The 26,208-nt window shown below is 40.9% G+C and overlaps 9 protein-coding genes across 9 annotated transcripts; 4 read left to right on the top strand and 5 right to left on the bottom strand. All coding sequences in view use genetic code 12, as the record gives it.

Annotated features, from left to right (window-relative positions):
• Positions 1 to 1,690: 1,690 nt before the first annotated feature.
• DUR1,2 (bifunctional urea carboxylase/allophanate hydrolase) lies at positions 1,691 to 7,573 on the top strand. The gene has a single exon (XM_064918016.1). The coding sequence runs from the start codon at positions 2,032 to 2,034 to the stop codon at positions 7,498 to 7,500; it is 5,469 nt and encodes a 1,822-aa protein (XP_064772101.1). The 5' UTR covers positions 1,691 to 2,031; the 3' UTR covers positions 7,501 to 7,573.
• A 793-nt stretch (positions 7,574 to 8,366) lies between these two features.
• On the top strand, positions 8,367 to 9,826 carry HAT1 (histone acetyltransferase catalytic subunit). Its single transcript, XM_064921110.1, has one exon. It carries the CDS (start codon positions 8,542 to 8,544, stop codon positions 9,760 to 9,762), a length of 1,221 nt encoding a protein of 406 aa, XP_064772100.1. The 5' UTR covers positions 8,367 to 8,541; the 3' UTR covers positions 9,763 to 9,826.
• A 1,055-nt stretch (positions 9,827 to 10,881) lies between these two features.
• PIL1 (lipid-binding protein) lies at positions 10,882 to 12,079 on the top strand. The gene has a single exon (XM_064921109.1). It carries the CDS (start codon positions 11,116 to 11,118, stop codon positions 12,046 to 12,048), a length of 933 nt encoding a protein of 310 aa, XP_064772099.1. The 5' UTR covers positions 10,882 to 11,115; the 3' UTR covers positions 12,049 to 12,079.
• A 514-nt stretch (positions 12,080 to 12,593) lies between these two features.
• On the bottom strand, positions 12,594 to 14,500 carry RJT20DRAFT_65147 (Hsp70 protein-domain-containing protein). The gene has a single exon (XM_064921108.1). The coding sequence runs from the start codon at positions 14,258 to 14,260 to the stop codon at positions 12,806 to 12,808; it is 1,455 nt and encodes a 484-aa protein (XP_064772098.1). The 5' UTR covers positions 14,261 to 14,500; the 3' UTR covers positions 12,594 to 12,805.
• On the bottom strand, positions 14,501 to 16,702 carry RJT20DRAFT_65146 (uncharacterized protein). The gene has a single exon (XM_064921107.1). It carries the CDS (start codon positions 16,547 to 16,549, stop codon positions 14,741 to 14,743), a length of 1,809 nt encoding a protein of 602 aa, XP_064772097.1. The 5' UTR covers positions 16,550 to 16,702; the 3' UTR covers positions 14,501 to 14,740.
• A 144-nt stretch (positions 16,703 to 16,846) lies between these two features.
• On the bottom strand, positions 16,847 to 19,942 carry RJT20DRAFT_131492 (uncharacterized protein). Its single transcript, XM_064918015.1, has one exon. It carries the CDS (start codon positions 19,607 to 19,609, stop codon positions 16,856 to 16,858), a length of 2,754 nt encoding a protein of 917 aa, XP_064772096.1. The 5' UTR covers positions 19,610 to 19,942; the 3' UTR covers positions 16,847 to 16,855.
• A 1,215-nt stretch (positions 19,943 to 21,157) lies between these two features.
• RJT20DRAFT_65121 (uncharacterized protein) lies at positions 21,158 to 22,213 on the bottom strand. Its single transcript, XM_064921102.1, has one exon. It carries the CDS (start codon positions 21,923 to 21,925, stop codon positions 21,398 to 21,400), a length of 528 nt encoding a protein of 175 aa, XP_064772095.1. The 5' UTR covers positions 21,926 to 22,213; the 3' UTR covers positions 21,158 to 21,397.
• Positions 22,214 to 23,648: 1,435 nt separating this feature from the next.
• On the top strand, positions 23,649 to 24,037 carry RJT20DRAFT_137482 (uncharacterized protein; the record flags this gene model as incomplete). The annotated part of the gene is made up of 2 exons (XM_064918570.1): positions 23,649 to 23,879; positions 23,951 to 24,037. 2 exons carry the CDS (start codon positions 23,649 to 23,651, stop codon positions 24,035 to 24,037), a joined length of 318 nt encoding a protein of 105 aa, XP_064772094.1.
• Positions 24,038 to 24,152: 115 nt separating this feature from the next.
• Positions 24,153 to 26,164, bottom strand: LYS21 (homocitrate synthase). The gene has a single exon (XM_064921106.1). The coding sequence runs from the start codon at positions 25,773 to 25,775 to the stop codon at positions 24,420 to 24,422; it is 1,356 nt and encodes a 451-aa protein (XP_064772093.1). The 5' UTR covers positions 25,776 to 26,164; the 3' UTR covers positions 24,153 to 24,419.
• Between the last annotated feature and the right edge of the window lie 44 nt (positions 26,165 to 26,208).

Below are 26,208 nucleotides of genomic sequence, written 5' to 3'. Positions count from 1 at the left end.
GGGACTAATTCACCTGCCAAATTTCACCTATAAGTGGAGAAACATGAAAATCTCTTAAAAGTAGAAATAGAATCATCTAAATTCTTTGGTGCAAAATAGAACCATGCGTGGAACCACAGCGCCTGAGAACTTCCACCCCATTCACTGAGCTGTCCAACTTCCTAGATTGGCTAATCAGGGTAAATGGTTGCAATGGTCAACTGTACTTCCTTGCCCCACAAACTGTGCTTTTTAACAGCCATCCAAGCGATTGTGCCAAACTATTTTTTTCAGCCAGTCAAAGAACCGTTGGTTTTGATAACAACTCGATAAGGTCGCAAAAAAAGCAAGTTCGTACATGTCCTGCTAAGACAGGGTTGAAAAAAGTTTTGACATATTTGGATTACGAGTGCACAATCAAGTATCTATAGCCAATGAAAACGCGCGATAGCAGATTTCCCGATAATAAGGATATCCTGAAGGAAGAGGTTTGAAACTGGTTGCAAGCAGGACGTGTTAAAAGTGCCTTAAAGCACTGTTTGAGTACAATTGGTAGTCTGTGGTGTTAAGCAGCTTTATCGTCCGCTATCACCCAGTAGAATACCTGGGATAAACACTCATGCTGCGGAGAAGCTAGTCTTGTGATTTCCCTGTATACAAAGTGTTGATTAGGCCATTGGAGACTTGTTCATAGTACTATTCAACAGTACCAGAGGCGGAATTACAGTGGGCAGCATTCCGTTAGAAGTACCAAGGAAAATCGATTTCCCGTACAGAAATAGCGAATCTATGTAATAGAAGTTTTAACTTTTAGCAGCTTCTGCCATTTGCAAAAGAACGACACCCCGAATTGTTGCAAATTACCTTTTGCAACTTCACCAGAACTCTCCTATCCAGAGACAATTCTCTGAGTGGTCGCTTTCTGCTGCTCTTAGGGACAACCTGATGGCCCATCAACTCCAGTTTTTGCGCCGAAATCCAACTCAGTACATCCTCCAAAATTGTTAAAACTGTCTTGTTCCTATGGAACACCCGCTCTGTGTTCTGACTAGCGGCCCGCCGCCCGTGATACGCGAGCTAAGAATATATTTTTGTTAGTGCCCAGTTAACTTGGGATTAAGCGCATTTCTCGATTCGCGGAGCGATTCCGTTTGCGAACAAACGATTTCGAGGGACGAGGTTCCATCACGGCAAGCCAACCCAGGGCCACATAGAAAGGTCCGAACACCATGGCCCGAGCCCGAAACAAGAAACCAGCGGTGGTGGTGATTGCAAAAACAGCCATAGGTAGCGAGATATTTTCCCAACCAAGTCTCGAATGGGTTAATCAGTGGTATGATGTGTAGTAATTATCGAGTTGTTAAGGGCCATTTACAATGGGTAGATTGTGTTAAACGCCTATCGGATTCGACTCCACTCCAGTATTCGCAGAAATAATAGTCAATAATAGTCAATAATAGCATTGATAGTAAGAATAGTAATAAAATTACTTGTCATTGGGAACATAACCATAGTCTCTCGACTGCGGGTGCAGCCTCCTCCTCCTCCACCTCCTCACTCCTGTACTATCGCAATTAGTCTCGTGATTCCCGATTACTATCGCAGCTAGTTACTCTTGGTTCACTTCATCGGAACTTTCCAGATATCGATCGTATTTCCACATCGGTCAATACGGCGACGCAGGTGTGCCTTATACATAATTTATATATATAAGGGCATTTCCCGATGTGAACTGGAGACGTGATCTTTTGCTTCTGTAGTCGAGTCGAATTGTACTTATCTACTGAACTGTGGACATTGATACATTTCAGTGTTCTTGCACATCTAACACATTCTACTCAGCGGTAGTTCATCCATCGACTGGTTGAACCCCATTTCGACCCCACTATTGAAATTTTCAGCCTCGAATTTTTCACGGATCCAAGAACAAGAATTAGTAGACAAAGTCGTCTAGCACTACAACAGTTGTGTTTCAGAAACACAAATACTACAATTCTAGCAAATAATCTAGTCTTAACTTAATACTCCACAACAAAATTATCTTCCCCAAAAATGTCATACATCGGCTGGAGCGTTCAGGACTGGGTCCAATTTCACTTCCAGGCCACCCCCAACGAATCCTTTGATACCTTGCAAAAGCTCCTTTTATCCCAAAAATCGGCTCCAGAGGATCCTGCTTGGATATCGTTGGCCACAGTTGAAAACTTAAAGCATCAGTGGAACTTTTTGCAATCAAGAGCTAATAAGCTTGATCTCCCACTTTATGGTGTCCCAGTTGCTATCAAAGACAACATTGATGTCAAGGGCTTCGAGACCACTGCCGCTTGTCCTTCGTTTGCCTACAAACCAGAAGATGACGCTACAACCGTGAAACTCTTGAGAAACGCAGGTGCTATAATTATCGGTAAAACCAATCTTGACCAGTTTGCTACCGGATTGGTGGGTACGAGGTCCCCTTACGGTATAACTCCCAACACATTCAACAAGAAATACGTCAGTGGTGGATCTTCTGCGGGATCTGCCTCTGTGGTAGCAAGAGGAATTGTGCCTATTTCTCTTGGTACCGACACTGCTGGTTCTGGAAGAGTCCCAGCAGCTTTGAACAACATCATTGGTCTCAAGCCAACAAAGGGAGTGTTTTCATGCTCAGGTGTGGTGCCAGCATGTAAGTCATTGGACTGTGTATCCATTTTTTCACTCAATGTCCAAGATGCCCAACTTGTGTTTCACTTAATGGCCCAGGAAGACGGCTTGAACGACGAATATTCACGTCCTTTGCCAGCTAACCCTCTTCTCAAATTCCCAGAGACCCCAAAGATCGGTATTCCAACCAATTTGTTGTGGTTTGGAGAGACTGAAAACCCTAAATTATACGATAAGGCAGTCAAGGTATTTGAAAATAAGGTTGGAGCAGAATTAGTCTCTTTGAATATTGACCTTCTTCTCGATTTGGCCAAGTGTTTATATGAGGGACCTTGGGTTTCAGAACGTTATACAGCTACCAAAGACTTTTTTGCAACCAATCCACCAGAAGCGGATTTGGATCCAACGGTCACACAGATTATCAAAGGAGGTGAAAAGCACTCTGCTGCTACTGCTTTTGATTACGAGTACAAGCGCCAAGGAATATTACAAAAAGTCAAGCTTTTACTTGAAGGAATAGATGTCATAATAGTGCCAACTGCACCACTCAATCCTTCTATTGCAGATGTTGAAAAGGAACCTGTCAGAGTAAACTCTTGTCAGGGTACATATACTAATTTTGTCAATTTGGCAGACATGTCTGCCTTGGCTATTCCAGCAGGCTTCAGAGGTGACGGTTTACCCTTCGGAATCACATTATTATCACACAAGTTCAATGATTATGCTCTTTTAGAGTTAGCCAGTCGTTATTTTAAGGCTGTTGACCAGACCCAAACAAGATTCTACGGTGCATTGAAAGATGTGCCAGCTTCTAGTTTAGGCGATGAATTATTGCCAAACATTCCTGCTTTCAACCCACAAACTCAAATAAAGTTAGCTGTTGTGGGAGCTCATTTGAAGGGATTCCAATTACACTGGCAGCTAGAAAAAGTACAAGCCAATTTCGTTGAGGCAACTACCACATCTAAAAACTACAAATTGTACGCTTTACCGAAGACGGGGCCAGTTGCCAAGCCGGGTTTGAGAAGGGTTTCTGAAGATGGTTCGGACATCGCTGTTGAGGTCTACGCCATTCCAAAAGAAAAATTCGGAGACTTCATCAGTTTTGTACCAGAACCTTTGGGAATTGGATCTGTTGAGTTGAAGTCTGGTGAATGGATCAAGTCGTTCATCTGTGAAGAATTCGGCTACAAGACCCCAGGAACCACTGACATCACAAAGTATGGTGGCTGGAAGAAATACCACGAACACTTAGCTCAGGAAAAGGCCGCTGTCAAGAAACCTTTCAATTCGGTTTTGGTTGCTAATAGAGGTGAGATTGCTGTCAGAATCATGAAGACTTTGAAGAAGTTACATATTAAATCCATCGCCGTATACTCTGATCCAGATAAGTACGCAAAACACGTTTTGTTAGCCGATGCAGCCATCCCATTGCACGGTACTTCGGCTGCTGAGACTTACATTTCTCTTGAGAAAATTATTAAGGCAGCCAAAGACTCTGGAGCTGAAGCTATTATTCCAGGTTACGGTTTCTTGTCTGAGAATGCTGATTTCTCGGACCGTTGTGGAAAAGAAGGTATCGTTTTTGTAGGTCCTTCTGGAGATGCAATTAGAAAATTAGGGTTGAAGCACTCTGCCAGAGAAATTGCTGAAAAAGCTGGTGTTCCATTGGTTCCAGGTTCAGGTTTAGTGAAAGACGCCAAGGAGGCCAAGGAAATCGCTGCTAAATTAGAATACCCAATTATGGTTAAGTCTACAGCAGGCGGAGGTGGTATCGGTTTGCAGAAAGTTGACTCCGAAAAAGACATTGAAAGGGTTTTCCAGACTGTTCAGCATCAGGGTAAGTCCTACTTTGGAGACTCGGGAGTCTTCTTAGAAAGATTTGTCGAAAACGCTAGACATGTAGAAATCCAGATGTTCGGTGATGGATATGGTAAAGCTATTGCTTTGGGAGAAAGAGACTGTTCTTTACAACGTCGTAACCAAAAGATCATTGAAGAGACACCTGCTCCTAACTTACCGGAAGCCACTAGACAGAGGATGAGAAATGCTGCAGAATCTTTAGGTGCTTCCATGAATTACAAATGCGCTGGTACTGTAGAATTTATCTACGATGAAAAGAGAGATGAATTTTACTTCTTGGAAGTTAATGCAAGATTACAGGTGGAGCATCCTATTACTGAGATGGTGACTGGATTGGATTTGGTTGAGTGGATGTTGTACATTGCAGCTGACGATCCTCCAGACTTTTCTCAAAAGATAGAGGTAACTGGTGCTTCCATGGAGGCCAGATTGTATGCCGAGAACCCAGTGAAAGACTTCATGCCTTCTCCTGGCCAATTGACGGAAGTCAAATTCCCAGAGTGGGCCAGAATCGATGGATGGGTTGAAAAAGGTACAGTTATCTCTGCTGAATATGATCCAACCTTAGCCAAGATTATTGTTCACGGAAAAGATAGAAATGATGCCTTGAAGAAGTTAAGACAAGCTTTAGATGAAACCGTAGTTTTCGGATGTGTTACTAACATTGACTACTTGAGATCGATTGCTAACTCTTCTATGTTTGCTACAGCCAAAGTTGCAACAAAGGTTTTAGACTCATACGATTATAGACCAACTGCCTTTGAGATTATCCATCCAGGTGCTTACACTACAGTCCAAGACTACCCTGGTAGAAAAGGATACTGGCATATTGGAGTTCCACCTTCTGGTTGTATGGATGAATACTCTTTCAGGGTTGCTAACAGAATCGTAGGAAATGACAAAGGATCACCTGGAATAGAGGTGACATTAAATGGTCCTAAACTTTTGTTCCATCATGATGCAATTATTGCAGTCACAGGTGGTCAAGTTGACGTTGACATCAACGGTCAAAAGGTTGACCAATGGTCACCAATTAATATCAAAAGAGGTGACAAGTTGTCCATTGGCAAGTTAACTACTGGTTGTAGAGCTTACTTAGCCATTAGAGGCGGTATTGATGTTACTGAATACTTAGGATCTAGATCCACGTTTGCTTTAGGTACAATGGGTGGCTACAATGGTAGAGTGTTGAAATTGGGTGATGTCTTATTCTTAGGTCAACCAGAAATCTCTAGTTGTACCCTTCCAGCTCCTATCTCTAATCCAGTGAACATTTCCCCATCCTTGATTCCAGACTACAGTGATAAAGTTTGGAAAGTTGGTGTGACATGTGGTCCACATGGTTCTCCTGACTTCTTCAAGCCAGAGTCGGTAGAGACATTTTTCCTGGAAACTTGGAAAGTTCACTACAATTCGAATAGATTTGGTGTCAGATTAATTGGTCCAAAGCCCAAATGGGCTAGACCGGATGGTGGTGAGGCAGGTTTGCATCCATCAAACACTCACGACTATGTTTACTCCTTAGGTGCTATCAATTTCACTGGTGACGAGCCTGTTATTTTGACTTGTGATGGACCATCCTTAGGTGGTTTCGTTTGTGCAGCTGTTGTCGCTGAAGCTGAGATGTGGAAGATTGGTCAAGTTAAGCCAGGTGAGCAAATTCAATTTGTTCCAATTAGCTATGAGACTTCTATCTCTTTAAAGAATCAGCAAGATAAGATAATTGAGGAATTAAAGGGTGACTTGCCATCGTTGGAAGGTAAGAAGATCGAACCCGAGAGTCCTGTTTTATACAGCTTCAAGGTTACTTCCAATGCACCAAAGGTGACCTACCGTCAAGCTGGTGATAGGTACATCTTGGTTGAATATGGTGACAACGCGCTTGATTTGAACTTATCATACAGAATTTACAAGTTGATCGATATGGTTGAAGAGCATAAGACTAGAGGTATTGTTGAGATGTCACAAGGTGTGAGATCTGTATTGATCGAATATAACCGTGACGTTACTCAGAAGGAAGTCTTGGACACATTGGTTTCTTATGAGAAAGAAATGCTTTTCATCAACAAATGGGAAGTCAAATCAAGAATCATTAAGTTACCAATGGCATTTGAAGACAAGAAGACTTTAGATGCAGTCAAAAGATACCAAGAAACAATTAGAAGTGAGGCTCCATGGTTGCCAAACAATGTTGATTTCATTGCTTCTATCAATGGTATGACCAGAGCAGATGTGAAAGACTTGGTTTACACTGCTAGATTCTTGGTTTTGGGTCTTGGTGATGTCTTCTTAGGTGCACCATGTGCTGTTCCTTTAGATCCAAGACATAGATTGTTAGGAACAAAGTACAATCCTTCAAGAACCTACACTCCAAATGGTACTGTTGGTATTGGTGGTAGTTACATGTGTATCTACACAATGGAATCTCCAGGTGGTTATCAATTAATTGGTAGAACTGTACCAATCTGGGACAAGTTGACTTTGGCCAGTCACTCTGGAGACAAGCCATGGTTATTAAGACCATTTGACCAAGTTGAGTTTTACCCAGTCAGCGAAGAAGAAGTTGACAAATTCTCCGAGGAAATGAACGCAGGAAAATTCGAAGTAGACATAATTGACAGTGTTTTCAACCACGGCAAGTACTTGGAATGGATTCAGGAACATTCTGATTCTATTGAGGAGTTCCAAAAGAACCAAGGCGGCGAGAAATTAGAAGAATTCAACCGCTTAATTCAAATATCCAATAGTGAATTGGAAAAGGGTGGATCCAAGGTTCAAGAAGACGAGACCTTTGACGAGAGTGCCGAGTTGGTGTACTCCGAATACTCTGGAAGATTCTGGAAGTCCTTGGTTGAAGTCGGTGATACTGTCAAAGCCAACCAGGGTTTAATTGTTGTTGAAGCTATGAAGACCGAGATGGTTGTCAGTGCTCCAAGAGATGGTAAAGTATTGAAGGTTTTCCATAAGAATGGTGACATGGTTGATGCTGGTGACTTGGTGGTTGTTCTCGAGTAAAAGAACTTGGACAGTATTCTTATATGATTGTAAGATCCATTATACGGTGGCATAGACTATTTTGTATTATTAGTTTGAATAAATTTTTGTTATAAGAATAAGTTGCAAAATTTGTAATTGAGCAGTTGTAGTTGAGCAGTTATCTCTACTAGTTGTACCATGATGTGATGAACATAGACCATATTGAGTATAGAAGTGGACGGAAGAATGCAACCTATCTTGACGACCTTCCATTAGCAATCTTCAGGGAAGCTTGAATACCTGTTTCCTGTTGCATAGAAGTATAGCTGCTCTGATTTTAAAGGCAAGACAAGTTGCAAAATCGGTTTTCCTCATACACTGCATATACTGCCTACCCGTTTATGGCCCCAACAAATTTGTCATAAGCTTGTCACAAAATGCATGCAGTTAGAATAATATTATTAGTATGTCCTATAATTTAACTCTCTACTCAACTACACACACATCACTTCTTTAATCACACAGATCACATCCAACTTCCATGCCAGCACTGAACCAAGTCAGAAGTGAAAGATCTCGTAAAATACTATACTTTCACATCTTTGCTTTCACACACTTTCAGTTACTTTCAGGCATTTCTCGTACCCTTACTTACCTCAACGTTTCCCTCTTTCCTCCTCTCCATAACACCTTCATTACTCTTCTTACACTCTTCTACTACATACAATAATACCGTTACCAGTAGCATTACCATTACCATTACTGCACCCACAACCATCTCCTCCACTCACCAACCTCACTTTTTACAGCCAAACAAAATTCTTACGCGCGCGAAAAAACACTTTTGGAGTGGAGAATCTGACGCTGTGAAAACATCGATGTCGAAGACATGTTTCTTTGTAGTGATTATGGTGAGTTTGTTGGTAGATTTAATAGATTGTGTAATATATATGGAGGTATCGATTCAAAGTAGGAGAGAAACTTTCAGAGAAAAAATCTAATTGAATTCAAGATTACGTTTATTGACTAGTTTGATTGATTTATTGTCACCCAGTGCTTACCACTTCTACGACTATCGCTATGAGCTCTTTAGCCGCTAACGCTTCCGCCCTTCAACCAGAGCAATGGACCAGTTCGTCCAACGAAGCTGTCGAATTATTCGTGACAGATGACCAAGGCGCAATCAAATTCTCGCCGGTATTCACTTACCCCATTTTTGGAGAGGCAGAAACCATCTACGGCTACAAGGGCCTTGAAATATTCTTGTGCTTCGACCATTTCACCTTCTACCCTTTCTTCAACGTTAAGTATGAGGAGAAGTTGAACGACCCAGAAATCGTGGATTTGAAGTCCACTATTGAGAAGTTCCTACCTGAATCTGCCATTTTCAAGGACGAATCCAAGTGGGGCGACGCCATAGCTAAGGAAAAGGAGAATTATCGAATTCCTGGTGAATTGGTAGACTCCTTCGAACAAGCAGTGGATGATGAAGTCACCAGCTTCGACATATACAAGTTAAATTTGAAAGATGCGGGCGGTTTGGAATTACACAAAAGATTGCAGATCCTTGTATTATTATTCATCGAAGCAGGTTCCTATATAGATGCCAGTGATGAATTATGGGACGTATATGTCCTCTATAAATCAACTCCAGGGCAAGATGACCCTTCGATCGTAGGTTTCACCACCGTCTACAACTACTGGAAATACCCAGGAGCTGCCAAGTTTGACAAGGATGAAAGGGAAGTAAGATTGAAGATTTCCCAATTCATCATATTGCCTATATTTCAAGGTCGTGGAATTGGTGGACAGTTCTACTCTCACTTGTTCGAGAAGTGGCACAAAAATGATAAGGTCATAGAAATTGTTGTTGAGGATCCTAATGAAAGCTTCGACGATTTAAGGGATAGGTCAGACTTAGTGAGATTAAGCGAGTCGCTCAAATTAAGTGATATCAGCACCAAAATCACTCCTGAGTGGATACAGAACACCAGAAAGAGTTTAAAATTAGAGAAGAGACAGTTTGCAAGACTCTTAGAGTTAGTCTTGCTATATCAATCGAAGAATAAGTTGGGTTCAGACTCGAAGAAGGACATACGGTTATTCATTAAAAAGAGAATATTCGAAAAAAACAAAGAGGGCTTAAGTGCCTTGGACGAAAACACAAAGAAAGACAAGCTCCAGACTGCCTACACATCGTTAGAAGAGGATTACTTCAGAATATTGGGTGATCTCAAATTGGTTGTCAAAAGACAGGGAGCTGATGAGGAAAATGGAAGTGCCAAGAAGATTAAGGTATGATAGAACGATGGAATCTTCAATGATTTTGTATAGCTCAATAAATATGTACGAGTTAAATCAGTAATATTAGTTCTAACTGTGGCTATCGTGTATAGAAATCTCTAGCATTGTGTGACTGTAAGACCTGTATAATTCAAATGCATGGAATACTTGCATTTCTGAGTCCTGCTTCTATTCTTAGTTATCTTTCTGTTGATAACGGGTGTTCCAAGTTTGGTCATGTTAAAAGGCTCTTGAAATGCAGATTCGCTAGCAGTCACTTAGACTCCAGCTTGCAACTCGAATTGTCGGATCCCCATTGTAATGACTTGTGTCATTCTTTGAGTCGGTTGTGATTACAATCGAGTACTCTTGAAGGTTATTTTTTCAGTGTGGTTAAAGAATATTTCACTGGGATGTTCCATCAAAAACCTTAATTCAATTCATGTCACAGAATTGCAGCCGCTGACGAGACGAACCGACGCACCGATCCTGTTCTTACTTACGAATTATGTCATAACCAGGCTGCATTCTACTGAATTGATCCGTTTTGCGTTTTGAATGACCCATACGCCAATAATTAGCCTTCCTAGACTGTCTCGGTGAATGCTATGACGACATCACTGTTCAGTCCTTAGTATATTTCCTGCACAATCTCGGGATTATCCTGCATTTTGTCCATTGTATGACGTCATCAACATTCACCTGCTTCCATAATCCCCCAAGAATTTCGCAATCACGTGATACACATCCAACCTGCCTCCTCTCTCTCACTCCTGTTCCTTCCGCCGCCCACCAGCCTTCGGCATCCATGCTCCACAGAAAAGCCCGATTGGGCAAATCATACCTCTGTCGATATTTGACATTCATCGGTACGATCGCAGTTGCTCCGGACGGTGTGTGCATAGTTAGGCCTCCTCTTTAAATTTTTCCTGTCCTCGAGATTAGGGGAGGCACATCGTCCCAGCAAGAACGCACTCCACCAATGCCATCAGAACCACCATAGCTAGCCCTCCACCAACGAACGCCATTTCTTGCCCGAGCAATATCAACCAACCACGTTTCCCACCATGTCTCACACCATTTTTACCCACCCGACCCCACTCTCGTCCGCCATCTCATCGCTTCCACACGGCTGGTCATGAAACAGTAAAAGCGCAAGCAACTTTGTCCAACCCTTACCGCCTGCACAAAGCCGCACGGTCCCAGACATGGTCGATGTTCCCTTTTGGGATGAATTTCACATTTCCTCCATCCCCTTCCGACGAACCCCCAGTGGTGTATAAATAGTTTGGCAAATCCCGTCATTGTTGCTGAATCCATTGGTGTGGAAGCCACATTAACTACGAGTTTTTTAACCAATTGCCCGCCAAAATGCACAGAACCTACTCTTTGAGATCGCAGAAGGCCCCAACTGCAGCCCAATTGCAGTCCCCACCACCCCCACCATCCAGCACCAAGTCTGGAAAATTCTTTGGAAAGGCCAGTATCGGTTCTTCCATTAGAAAGTCAGTGGCCGGAGCCACTGGCCCGGAATTGTCGAGAAAATTGACCCAATACATCAAGATGGAGAAGAACGTCATGAGAGCTATCGAATTGACCGCCAAGGAACGTCGTGAAGTTGCTAAGCAATTGAGTGCTTGGGGTGAAGGTAACGATGATGACGTTTCCGACGTCACCGACAAGTTGGGAGTCTTGCTCTACGAAATTGGTGAGTTAGAAGACCAATACGTCGACAAGTACGACCAATACAGAATCACCTTGAAGACCATTAGAAATATTGAGGCTTCTGTACAACCATCCAGAGACAGAAAGCAAAAGATTACCGACGAAATCGCTCACTTGAAGTACAAGGACCCACAATCTCCAAAGATTCCAGTTTTGGAGCAAGAATTGGTCAGAGCTGAAGCCGAGTCTTTGGTTGCCGAGGCTCAATTGTCCAATATCACCAGAGAGCAATTGAAGGCTGCCTACAACTACCAATTCGATGCTACCAGAGAATTGGCCGAGAAATACGCTTTAATCGCCGGTTACGGTAAGGCATTATTGGAGTTATTGGACGACTCTGCTGTTACTCCTGGTGAGACCAGACCTGCTTACGATGGTTACGAGGCTTCTAAGCAAATCATCATTGATGCTGAGAACGCTTTAGCTACCTGGACCTTGGATGCTGCTGCCGTCAAGCCAACTTTATCCTTGCACCAAGAATACGACGAGGAGGTTGACCCAGAAGAAGAGGAAGGTCTTGCTGCCGAGGAGGAATTTGCCAAGCATGACGAAGACGAAGAGCTTGCTGCTCCTAAGTAAACTTCTAACTTTCTCCTAGGCTGGTGAAAAATTACGTGCATACTGTTTGTCCTAACCCCTTTTTTAGGCAAATTTTAAACCGAGCAAGACCGAGTTTTTCAGCGTTTTCCAGCAAGGTATTCTGAGCCCATGGAAGTAGCAACGAAAAGTTGATGATGAAGGGTAGCTAGAGAATATCGAATTGTAAACTATAATTTTCACGTCTTGTCCTGTTTTTGTTAGCTGTGCAACTATGTTTTTGATTATGTAATAATATTTAGGTAAAAACGGACCGAAGTCTGTTAAATTAATCTTTGATAGCTTAATATACTTTCTCACTTTGTTTCTGAGCATGCTTGTAGGTATAGTTGGATTCAGCGGTAAAAATCTCCAATACGCAATCTACTAAGCAACATGCGTAGTTTGTTCGTGTCTTCGTACGTTCACATTCATATGCCACATGGTATTTGATAAGGAGGCATTCACGGGCAAACGACACCCATGCCGCAACAATAAAACATCTGAGTTCCGCTTCATAATTGGAAGTCACAATTCACCATGATGTACTCTTAGATGGTGTGTCTAGCGTTATATACTTATGACTCTTCCCTTTCAGTGACGTCCACCGTATACTTCGATAGATAAGATGTTCCATTCTTCGATATTTTACGAGATTAATCGAGGCGTTCTGAGCCCCAAAGAGGAAGAAATATCGATGCAGGAGATAGAAGGAAATGATATACCCGTAACTGCAAAAAACGGTGACGTTGGTTCTTAATTAAGAATCAGGGTTCCTTTCCTTCTCTATCACACTTAAGTCATGAACATTCCACAAAAATCTTTGTTCTTCGTACCTTTGGGTATTCGAATCGTATGTCGACATGGGAAAGTCGGGTTCTGGCTGCAGTAATCTGACGTGCTCCGAGTCAAAGTGATGGGATTCCTCAGCCCCCCATAAATAAGAGTTGTGCAAACTCTGCATTGGACGGCCGTGATTCTCCCATATGCTTTGACTCGGTACTTGCATATTTGCACTTATACCTGGCAAATTATCTCCTAATCTTTGAATCGTATTAGCCTGAAGTGCAGCACCATATGAGAAAGCGAAAGGCTGACTATTTTTAGAAATGACTTTCTTACCCTGTAAATGATCGCTGATTAAACCTGTAATACCTGGAATCGGTGTTGTTCCCCAGATAACGACTACCTCTTTAACTTCTTGATTGGACGTACTTTCCGAATTTACAACTAAATTGATCGTTTCTAACATTTTCAGAGAGAAACCTTCTAACAATTTCAAGTATTGGTCTCTTGAAAGTGAGAAATAGAAATCAATTCCTTCATGAAAGGACTCAATTTTGCACCATGCTACCAGATTTGCCTCTAACTTCACCTTAAGCTGATTGCACATGGATTTTAGCCTTCTTAAAGAACTTGAGTTTACAGTGACGTCAATACTATGTTGCTTTTTGAACACTGATGCCAAGTACTTCACTATAAGAATATCGATGTCTTCACATCCTAGGGAATGCCCTTGTAAATAACTGAGCTCAAATTCAATTCCTTTGAAATGTATCAATGAGGTACTAAATGTATAGTAATTTAGCTCAAGAACCAATATCGTAACATGATAATTTCCTCTTTCTAATGGTGCTGTTGCATTGCTCTCCAAATGTGACATATAGCCATACGCTAAAGAAGACGCAGTTGCACCTTCAATGATATCCAAAACATGGATACCAGCAAGTTCTCCAGCATACCTTATTGCGCTTTTCTGCAAATCATTAAAGTACTGAGGCACAGTTATAACAGCATTGTCCACTGATCCACCGAAATATTTCTCAGCACTATCCATTAATTTCCTTATTATCATTGAAATAATCTCTTCTGGGCTGAATAGTTTTTGTTGTTTTCTGAGTTTAACTCGGATACATGGTTTACCACCGCCATTCACAATATTACATGGCAATTCTCTTCTTGCGGACTGGACCATTGGATCATTAAATGATCTACCAAGCAATTTGAATATTCCAAACGCCGTATTATTGAGATCTTCTGCGTCTTTATGAACAGCCATTTTTCCTACATCTATGCCATCATCGGTGAAGGCAACACAGGACCGAATAAACTCTTCACCATCTTCATTTGGAATGATCTCTATTACTCCATCTGAAAAATAGGAGATTCGAGAATAGTATGAACCAAGATCTATCCCTATGGACTGCTCTTTCATTGTTGGATTTTTTATATATGTAGCTAAAGCGAGCACATTCAAGGCCCATTTTAGGTTTATATATTCCCTGAAGGGAACGCGGACCGCCTCTTTCCCACATAATATTATCACGTCCCATGTCGTGACCAGAATGATATGCTTTTAGCTGTTAAAACATTAAGTGGCTCCGCTATCTTGTGTTCCATTGCTTATTCTCCCTCTAAGTCTGAAGTATTTTATCTAGCTAGGCAAGGTCAGACCGGTGCAGACTGTGAAAATGGGGAATGCTGCAAATGCAATATATATACAGTACCGTAAATGGACCCTTATTAATAGGAATAAAACAGAATATTAGCATGATCAATGAAGGGTATTTTCTTGGTCCTTCTATTTAATTAGCAATGAAGTTCCCTTCAATTATAATTGTAAGAGCATTGACAATAACTATTAGCAATAGTCAATGAAATCAACACTTGGAAGTTTGGCCAAACCTCTATCCCATCATTGCATCTTTGAAATTATCTGAATAGAATGAGCTGGAGTGATCTCATTATCAGTTGGAGGATCGGCAATTATTGCTATAATATTGCGGGTTGCCAAAGAAAGGACGCTATGAAAAGAATTAGCTGCCAAATTTTTGCTTATTGGCATTTGGTCAGAGGCTGAGATGTTTGGAATCAATTGAGAAAATCTGATACTATAATACTCCCTAGATGAGCTGGAAACACCCATTTCAGTATTTTCTTCGAAATCTTCCAAAGAAAGTGCATTCGACACGTACTTTACACCAATGGCTTCCGATCGGGTTGTAATAAGGTCAAAGAACCTAACCAATTTGTTGAAATGTGTCTTGTCATCTTCCTCCGAACTGTCTGCACTCCGTTGATTCCCTTTGGTTGAAGGTCCACTTTTCCCATCATAGGATTCCAAACTTCCAAAGGAAAGATTGAAGACATCATTCGAAACTAAAGTGCGATCATCAGGTTCTTCCCCACTAAAATTGATTTCGGTTGGATCTTCTGCCCTGAATATATCAAAATCGGCAGGAATGATGTCTCTTCCCACTTCAAACTCAGGATCATTTAATTTATTAACTCTTCTCGAAACATTGAGTTCTCGAATCATAGAATGAATCAGGGTGAGGTTTTGAGTAATGCTTTCAGCCTGGTCATTCCAATTATATAACGTCGGATGTACCAAATTTTTCACGAGGTTGCTAAATGGAGACAGGCGAATATATAAGCCATCTAATATCTCTATAAGTCTTAGTTCAGTGTTGGAAGTGATATGGTCCAGTATGCGTCTGGATATTGTATTATCGTATCTTATTTCCTCAGCTCGCAACTCATCCTCCGAAATTGTCAACTTCTCTTGAAGATCCACTAAGAGGAATTGGTATTCTCTTTTTCTTTTCTGGGAGGTGGAAGATTCTCCCAAGATGTGATGCTTTAAAGGCTCCTTGGGGTTCGATATACCTGACAATTTAAAATTGGTATCGTTGCTTATATTGTCATAGATAACAGCCTCTTCTGTATTCTCAACAATATCATCTCTTAATCCCTCTATTTCAAAATCAATAAGTTGGTTACTATGTTTATTCCCTTCTAAGTCTGGACCATCAAAATCAAAATCAAACTCAATGCCAAGTTCCTCATGAGGGATATGAGAGCTAGCAGTAGTTTCATTGCCAATAGCAAAACTCTGGTCCAAGAACTCATTGACCACATCATCATGAGTAGCTGTATCAAACAACTTTGTAGTTGTCGATGTGACATTGGAAATCCCGTGGATGAAAACTGTACTATTATCAGTGGGGAAGTTGGTATTATCCAAAAACATGATATCTAACTTTCTACGTTTGTGACTATTGATGCTATTTTCCATCTCTTCCAAGAAATCGATTTGTGGGACCAAATCTGCTACAATATTGAACTCTGGGTCATTTTCCAAAAAGATTTGCCCTACTTTGCTAACAATTTGGCTGTTCAAGTTTGCATTGTTATACCTCCCGTTATTTGCAGCCAACAGCAACAAGTCCCTATTTAACTGTGCTTTGATGAAAGAAACTTCATTGAGGAAATAGTTGATCTTCGAGTTGTAGAGTAATGCGATTCCATACAAAATATTTGATGTATACCTTATATTCTTCCTTGTACTTACCGAAATCAACTCCTCACAAACCTGTGGTATGGATACCTCGAGTATATCCTGCTTAATGGACTTCTTGGTGTTCAATTTAGATCCAATTGTGCCCAAGAGCCAAGCAATCTGTAATCCCGACAGATCTTCACTTACACTGACCAATTCCATATTGACGAACACACGGTTGGAAGAAAAGTGTTAACTGTTAAAGAAAAAAAGTTATTACTTGAAGAATATAGTTATGACTGGTAACAATTATACCAACTGTGGTGATTATATAATCGTAGTTTTACCCTTTTTAGCGAAATGAAGTTCGATGTATTAAACTATAGGCATTTTAGAAATGCGGTAAATGGACCCTGTGAAATATAATTTAATAGAAAGTAAGGTTGTGCTAATGTGATGAAATAATATAATATAGTAAAAATAGTAATAATAATAATAATAATAATAATAATAATAATGTAGTAAACCCTAAGTCATTTTGTAGTCGAAGTTTCGTAATTTATCATAAGTAACTACTAACCATTTGACGGTTAGTTCGAAATCACCTTGTTTGACTGTCTCATGGAGATTGGTGAAGGTACTAAATTTGTACCTGTTGTTAAGTTCTTCTTTAGTTGCATTTACAGAAAATTTAGGAACACCATAGATGATATGGTTGAAATAATAGCTCTCTATCGTTCCTCCGGTGAGATATTGGTAATCCTTTGCATTCAAACTGAGGTCTTTCTCTAAGTGAAGCAACTTGTGGTTGGACACCTTGAACTGGGCAAAATGAGCAAGCTTTTTGTAATATCTGAACCATGGATAATCCTCAATCAAACCTTCCTGAACTCGTTTGTTCCACTTGTCGAAAATGACAGATTGTTCAATCAGCTCACCAAGTAACTCTTGAAATTGGTTGATCAATTCTCCGAACCGGACTGTTGAATCATTTCTGGGTGCTTTCATTATGTCTTGTAAGATATAAGATTTAGCAATGGAATACGAAGACACCTTCTTTGACTCCCACTCTGACAATTTGGATTCGTTTTCAGTCAAGAAGAAGTTGAAAAATTGACTAATGTCACGGTAGTAGTACTTTGTCTTCACCTCTACAACTTCATGCTCACTCAATGAAATGGCCAATAAGCCTATGAATCGTATCAACAGGCCATGTAAGAGAAGGTCGTCATCAATTTGGCGCTTAATAAGCCAATCATACGAATAGTAGTTTGAATTTGGAACATATACCGAGGAGTCACGTTTGGCATCATTTTCAAATTTGATGTTTATAACAGGTGTGCTCAAATGACTTTGGAAAATCACTCCATCTGAATCAGCTATCTGCTGTCCCAAAATCCCATTGATTGTGTTATTATCCTGTTTTGCCCAGTATTTATGCAATGTAGTGTAGCTATCATCGTCATCATCGTCGTCGTCATCGTCATCATCATCGTCATCATCACCATCCTCATTATCATAGGAGTAGCTTTCTTCGATGGTACTTTCGTATTCAAGCTTATCATCTGCCAACAATTTGTCCAAGGTGTGAACAGAGTCTGCATCATACGCTTCCGACAACGTCTTGTATGGAGCTGCGCCTTTTGGAATCGGGATGTACTTGGCAGTTTTTCTTAAAAGATGGTTAAATAATGGATTCGAATCAACTTTAAACTTTGAACCAGTGACAGCATCGCCATCTATATTAATGTAACTAATAATGGAATGTTTGGAGTGGATAGCCAGTGTATCGTTGGTTAATAATTGAGATCCTAACAATCCAGAATCACTTCCATCCCATGAAACAAACTTTATTGTTCTTAATGGTTTCCATCCTATATTCACTAACCTTTGATAGTTTCTCATGATTTCAAATAACACGGCATGGCTACTAGCAGGATTGGATGATGTTAATGAATCTCTTTTGGCGCCGATCACGATATCTCCATCTGTCATTTTACCTTTTATCGTCCCAACAATATTTGTCAACATACGAGATTTTGCTTCTTGAACAAACTCTGTAGACATTTTGAGCTTGATCGTCTTACCGCTTGACGTTGGATGGAACTCCCACTCTGCGAATACATCAGAATTGGTATTTTTTGATAAAGTTCCTAGGATGGGCTTTATAGCTTTGATACTGATTGGAATTGCAGGTATGGAAGGCTGTTGCCAGTCATCTAGTTGGCCAACTCCCGCATTGTCACGCGAGATAGCCAAGTTCAATTGCCCCTCATTCTCATTGTTGTTGCTCAGCTCCAACTTGTAGAAATTGATGAACCCAATAGCCCCGTATTTCTCTGCTATCAAGATCTTCTCGGCAACCGTGATATTCTCGTTCAATGACGATTTCACTATGACTATTTTATCCTTCACCGGTATGTGATTGCTCTCCAATAGCTGGAAGTCATCTGGTGTTCCCTCGTTCACAAATATGTATTCTCCATAAGCAGTTGCGTTTGCTCCAAACGCGTAGAATGCTGGGGTTTTAAACCTTGGTTCATTTAAGTTCGCATTGTATATGACACCATTATTCTGTGTATCTATTAACTGAACGGACAGAGTAATTGGTTTCTTCAATGATGGCACGTTGTAGCGGAATGTTTCTGTCTTAAACCCGAATTTTCTGAATGTGTTCTCCACAAAGGACACGAGTTCGATGTTGTCATCGGATACTAGATTGGCAGAACTCTTATTGTTTATGACTGTGAAGTTAGCTAACCAAGTGTTGATGGACTCTTCCGTGGTTAGACTATCATGAGACTTCCCGATGCCAGAGAAGAGCAAGAAATGGCGCTTTACATCTGAACGAGTGAGGTGGAGACCATACCATCTTCTGAGGTCTCTACTGAGGGATGTTCTTGGCAAAAATGAAAGCTGGAAGATGATAATCGCCACTATACCTAAAGCACAGAACCACCAGAATGGTCTTTTGTACTTCTTCAAACGTTCCGTATCGATATTACTGAATTTGGAGAATACATCGCTATTTGGATTGTTGTCTTCTTCATGGTTTCTCAGCTCAAGGTCTCCGTATGTGTATGAGTCTCTGGAGCTGCCTGTTGCTAGTAATGGAGAAGCTTCAGAAGCTGAGGTGTCATTATTTAGTTGTCTCAGAGAAGGAGATGGTTCCAGTTGCAATTCTGGGGCTGGTTCTTCAACCAGAGGGGCTTGTTGGTTGGCAGTTGGTTCACTTGCCGGTGCAGCTTGTTCTTCCAGTGCCACTTTTGGTGGTTGTGTCATAGTGACAGATGATGGCTCGAGTGAATGACTTTTAGAGCTCAATACTGGAGATGGTCCAGGAGTTGCTATGGTGGGAAGCCGCTGCGTACTTAAATTTCTACTGGCACGACTCTGTTTTTTCCCGTAGTTACCTGATGCTCGCGTAGATTGCACACTGTCCTGATAAACCACCTGTTGAATAATATCCAGATCGATGGTATCACCCTTTAATTATACTTCTCTGTAATGTACAATGTACATATACAATAATTACCATATACACTATTTGGTAGAGACTATAAATAATATTCATAGTGTGGGTTCTATATATAATAATTGATGTGAGGAATATTCTATTATGCGCATAGGTAATTTAGCAGGACGGATCCGGATTTGCGAGAGATGAGCGATTAAGGGGAAGGTATGTTTTTGGGAGATCGGCACCCACGGTCTGGTCACGTGATTGTATATATTAGTATGTTAAGTTAGGTTAAGGTGGTGGTTGTATAAGACGAGGGATTGGGATTGAGGAAATAGGAGGCGGTTGCAGTTGGAATTGGTAGCAGGGGGTTGGAATGCGATTTACAAAGGGGGAGATGTGGGCTGTGGATGGTGGCCCGAATCGGTATGGGCTTCTAATCGAAGACATAGAAATTGGTGGTTTTGCATGAGCTTTCTTAGTATTCTAGCTAAGAGAGGTGGTGTCGCCTTTACTTATACACCGATGACGTAACAGAAAAAAAATTAGTCTTACGAAGAGAGCGTTAAGAAAGTGCAAAAAGCTTGGAGAGTTGAGTTGTAGATGATTGGCACCAATTCAGCGATTCAGTGACTAACGTAAAAGGTGCAAAACATAGGCAAGTGATAAACCTCCTTTCAAAAGAAGCAAAACGTGCTTAGAGATTTTGTCATTAGGGGTATACCAAATCTGAGGCTCCTTAGCACTCGTCGTAGTTTTGTCACATCGCTAGATATCATCCTTCTTCACGTGTCCCGAGTACATGCAATCTGCACCTTGGCTTTACAGGGCAACTAACGAGGCGTCAACTATAACGAGGTTAGAAGACTAAGAAAAGCCAAGGAGGTCTGAAAATACGGCGCAGGCAATACCCCATGAAATCAAATTTTACATATACTATTTATAATAGTAATAGAACTCAGAAATTGCTTACATGATTATTATTTGGCTCGAAAGGTTAAGGTCTTATTTCAACTATTTTTATATACTGCAAAAGGAGGCTATAGTTGTTCCATACTTACTCTCTTATCTTAAAGTTTTGAGAGGTTGCATATATAGTGTATGCAGGTTTACCGTTTACATAACTTGATGAAGGGACGACCTTGTATGGACTATAAGAAAAGTGAAGAAGAGATTTTGCAGCCAGGTATAGGGACTGTGACGAGTTTAATGCTGGTGGAGGGATAAGTCGTAGTCTCTGGCAGCATCTTTTATTAAAATTTTACAATGAAACAATCAAAAAGGGTTAGGATAATACGCCGAGCATCCTATTTCGTTGTTAAAAGCTATTACTTCAGATATCGGTAAAGGCTTATTAGATAATTTGATAGGTGAAAAGTTCCAGAAAAGCTTTAACTTTGTGCTCACTAGCTCACAACTATGTTTCTCCATAATAGCAATAGCAATAGGTAGTAGCAATAGCACTAATAATAATTATAATAATGATAATAATAATGCAAATGTATTTATCTTCTCTTTTCGAAATGGGATGAAATGTTTCTATTTATACAGCAGTGAGAGACGCAGTTGTAGTACTAAACAATAAGGCCTCTAACTTTAATGGCCATGCTTTATTTATGCAAAATGGCATGCAAAGTTTCTGGGTCAAACATGTTGCTTCCTGACTGTAATGCCTTAGCCAAAGTGACCAAGGACTTGTCTGTAAAATCCGGCTTCTTTCTTAATTCGTCTAAATCATTACTGAACTCCCCCGCCATTAACTTTAAGTAGTCGGTATACAACTCCAGTCTGTCTTTGCGCAAAGTTTGCTGGATTTGTTCGGAATTTGCTATCGTCTTTGGAACATTAGTCAAATTATTTAATGGAGTGGTGGTCAATTTTATCTTGTTTAATTGTTTGTGTTGTTCAATAGATAATGGTTCTGGAGCAAGAGCCTTTCCATTTTGTTCTGTGTCGGACTCGATGTCTATCTCCTCTATGTTTATGTTATTAGTTTCCGGGACGTCTTCCTTGTCCTCTTGTTCAATTTGTGTTTGTTCCTGTTCCGAGTCGGTTGACGAGTCAGAATCGGACGAAAAGTCCTCCGTTCTTCTCTTTTTTCTTCTTCTGTTCTTCGGCTTCTCGTTTCTTGGTGCCATCTTTTTACAAGTTGTTGTGTATGAAGTTTCAATCTCTTTCTTCAAAGATAACCATTCTTCATCTCATACTTCATCTTTCCTCACATAATATTTTAGATGAGATGAAGAAATATTCACAGTTCTCTGCAGTACCTTGTCGCATTTCATTCTCCATTTTTCTACGACACAATATGCGACAGAATGAGAATAAGCTTCTTTGCCCCGCAGGCTCGCTTGGTTGAGAACCCGCATTGTGCGGCACGGGCCCCTTAACCGTCACGAGACGCTTAAGTCCACATGCCGTATAAGCAGAAAACAAGAAAAAAATGATGCTCCAAAATCCCGGAAGCACAGGATTAGGAAAATACGACATGAACTAGTGTCCTCTGTGAGCTCTGGAGACTGGGAGTCGCTATCTTCACCGATAAATCTCCACCAGCCACACACGGGTGCGATTGCCGTCGTAGACGACGACCACAGTTGAGCCCACGCCCGTTTCTGGCTAGCAACGTGGGTCGCAACCGTTGCTGTCAGTGACCCCCAGCGACCCTCAATATCTCACCTCAGCACTGCCGAAACAATCGAAATTCTACTAGTTTAACTGTGCGACCACGGCCATATGCATGAACTAGTCGTTATTTTCTGTACGGTTAGAACCCAAACAATGGGTTTCTGTTCAAATACGGCAATCATGCAAAAGTCCCTATAGAAAACAGAAGAGACATGGGTAATGGAATTCTGTATACTTCGTGGCATAATGGTAGGAACAGGAGTAATACTGAAGATATAGTAATAATAATAATGATAATCATAACAGGCATAATAGCACAAGCCTAATAATAATAATACTAATAACACAAGCATAATAACAGCCATAATAACAAGCATAATTTATTATTCATAATAATTTGTATTAAGTTTTATTAAATGACAATAATAAATATGATATTTTGCATATATACCATATATTGCATATACTGCTCCCCATAGAAAAAGTGACTTAGCGATGTCCCATGGAACGCCATCTCATTAGAGTTTGCCTGGGAGCAGTTTTAGGTCCTCAATTTTTTAGTGGGGCAGCAGCAGCAGATGTAGTAGTAAACGTAGTAGACTGTAGGAAGTAGTAAGTGTTAAGCTTAAGTGAGTAAGTTAGTAGTTTGTATTCGGAATTAATTACTGAGAGGAGAACGTTGTGTGATTTTTTTTGTTTTTTCTTATCATTATTCTTTTTGGTTATTACAGTTTTGTAGTGTTTTCGGTCTTTCGGTCTTCTGGTATTGTGGTATTCTGGTATTCTTGTTTCCCGTTCTACTGGAATATTACAGATCTTTTGTCGTTTCTTTTCTCAGCAAGTCCCAGATTCTGACATACTCCGTTTGGTAGTGGGTAGTAATACTTAAAAGGAATCTCATCTTCTTCCTTCTTCTTTCTTTCGTTCTTGCTTGCGTCTGGCTAGTACATGTAACCAGTCCCTCTAGTTGCGAGTCGTCTGTCCATTTCCATCAACACCATCGCCTGCGCTCGTCCTATATGGCCAAACCCAGCCTCTCCGTGTTATCACTGACTCCTACGTTAAGCCAACCAATGACTACACCATAGTCCGCATAAACCGGTCCAGAAAGTCCCCATCCTACTCATCCCATAAGCCCCAGAAACCATCGCCAAAGCCATTCCCCTTGCACAGCATCAGCTCAGAACAACTATTAGCCCATCTCGAAGATCCACCATCACAGCGCATCTCACCATGTATACTACTATCGAGCTCGTCTTCTCGCTCATCGCTGCCATCAACTTCGTCACAGCCCTCGTCATCTACATTAAGGATAAGCGTACCGGTGCCTCCATCCAATCCGGTGCCAACTTCCGCTCATTCAAGATCTGTATCAGCATGAGCATCATATTTGGACTCCTTTCCATGGCTCTCTTGACTAATAATATCAGGTACGACTTGGCCACAAGATCGTCAAATGCCTCGGTATGAATCCATTCCTATGCTTTGAGCCGGCTTTTCATCGTTAAAGTCATACGGGCTGTAACCCTATACAGAGGTATCCAATAATACAAAATGGTACAAATCTTCCTACACAGAGCTGTAGTGACTCCAAACCCATTAATATGAACACTTCTGGTTAATTAATGAGAGGGGTTAAGCGACCCCTCATCTACGAGACGTTTTCATTATAAATTGTATGGTATGCTGTGACTTCCATGGCTGCTGGCCACGGAAAACTTTATATATGTAAATATGTTTAACTTATTAATGAAAATAGGAGAACTAATAGAAAAATTCAATAGGTAAACCGCTTATGTATGGACATGAATGAAGTTGGTAACTTCGGGGATTTTTCAGTTTAACTTAGGTTCCCAATTTTCGTTTAACCCCGTATAACTTCGTTTAACCTCGGGTTAGACCATTAGTTGGGCTTCTTTTCTATGTGACTTTTAGAATTACCTTCAACATTAGTCTCAGTCTTACTTCTGAGCTTTATCTTGTAGATTTCTCTTGTAAAAGTCTCTAGCGTAATTTGCTTTTGGAATGGGAGCTGCCCTTGGAACTGCTTCTAGAACTGGATCCATTATCAAGTCTCAGGAGATTACGAGGAATCCTTGGAGCATGGCCGTTTGCTATTGGTCGTACAACAGGAGTAGTAACGTATGCATGGAAATCCTTTATAATGGAATCCACGTCGTCTATGTTCAACCGCCTAACATCTCCTAATTTCTTAATTTTCGCAGTCACTTCTTGGCACTGTTGATCAGACAACTGTAAATTCAATTGATCTACACGGGACTTTATAGCATTCCAACCAGTTAACCTATTGGCAAAGTGGATGTATCTGGTCAACCCGAAATCAGAAGGACTCAATATCTCGTATGTAGAAGGGTCTGCCAATATAGACTTGGCATGAACACCTGCTTTGTGGGTAAAAGCACAAAAGCCAGTGATAGGGTTGTTGAATGGAATATTAACGCGAACAGACTCTGCCACAAGCGTTTCAAGATCTCTCAACTTATGCAATTTGTACTTGGAAAGAACGTAATCTCTGTCAGCAGCTATCATTCTTGCCATTAAACCTCCTAAAGGTGTTATTCCGTTTCTTTCTCCTATGCCTAACACAGAAACATCAATTAGTCTGGCACCTGCTTCCAAAGCTGTGTATGCGTTGGCAATGGCACATCCAGTATCGTTATGGAAATGACATTCTATATCACAACTAACTACACTCTTCAACGTATTCACCAACTCGTACACTTGTCTCGGATTGGCACATCCAACAGTGTCAGCTATACCCACTCTATTGACCCCAATTTTGTCCACAGTACGGTAAATATTAAGAAGGTCCACCAAGTCGGATCTGAACGAGTCCTCTGATGAAAATCGGATCTCTATTCCTTTTGACTTCACGTATTCAATCACTTCAATTGCACTTTGTGTTATATACATCATGTCCTTTCCGTGGGAATAGTCCCGCAAGAATTGGGACGTTCCGATGACCACATCCACTCCATCTACGCCTGTTTCAACGGCTACTCGGGCGTCATCCATATGGCATCTGATATGAGTAAGAATCTTGGATTTCAATCCGAGTTTACAGATTGCCTCGCAGTCCTTCCGTGACTGTTCCAGTGCCACGGGAGATGTCAACTCGATGTAATCAACTCCAAATTCGTCTAGAGCCTTCGCTATCGCGATTTTCGTCTCAGTCGAGAAAAACGCATTGGCAAACTGTTCTCCTTCTCTTAGGGTACTTTCGATGATCTGAAAGTTGGAGACATTCGATAAGTAGTCAGCAGGGTTCGGTCCATAGGGGTTTGAGGTCGGATTTGCGGCGTACTCTTCGCTGACCTTGAAAAAGCCATCGATTGACATTCTGAAATGATCTTTCTACCTACCTTTTCTTATACTTTATACTTCGTTAACTACTTCTCTAATACCATAGATAAGAATGAGATGATCATTGGGCGGCTCGAGAAATGAATTGGTAATGGGAAACATCCGAACCTCAGAAATATGTCGATATTCACGTGACAATATGTCAAGGGTCGAAGCGGGAACAGTAAGCGAGGGGGGTTACAGAGGGTAGGTAGTTTTAGTGAGGATTATGACAGATGACGACAGTGGTTTTAGTGAGGGTTATGACAGTGGTAGGGTGTTTGCATCTGACAAGTACAATGCTTTCATTTTTTATGGAAACGAAAGGACGTATATAGTTGATATTAAGTGCCGTAGAATAGTCAGACCAATATGTATGACCTGCTGAATACAACAGCAGAAAAGAAAATAGAAGTCTTGTGAGTAAATG

The sequence above is a fragment of the Scheffersomyces xylosifermentans genome, assembly GCF_036884685.1.
Source record: "Scheffersomyces xylosifermentans strain CBS 12540 chromosome Unknown RJT20scaffold_8, whole genome shotgun sequence".
In the NCBI taxonomy this organism is placed as follows: domain Eukaryota; kingdom Fungi; phylum Ascomycota; class Pichiomycetes; order Serinales; family Debaryomycetaceae; genus Scheffersomyces; species Scheffersomyces xylosifermentans.
This window is presented reverse-complemented; position numbering and strand designations above follow the sequence as displayed.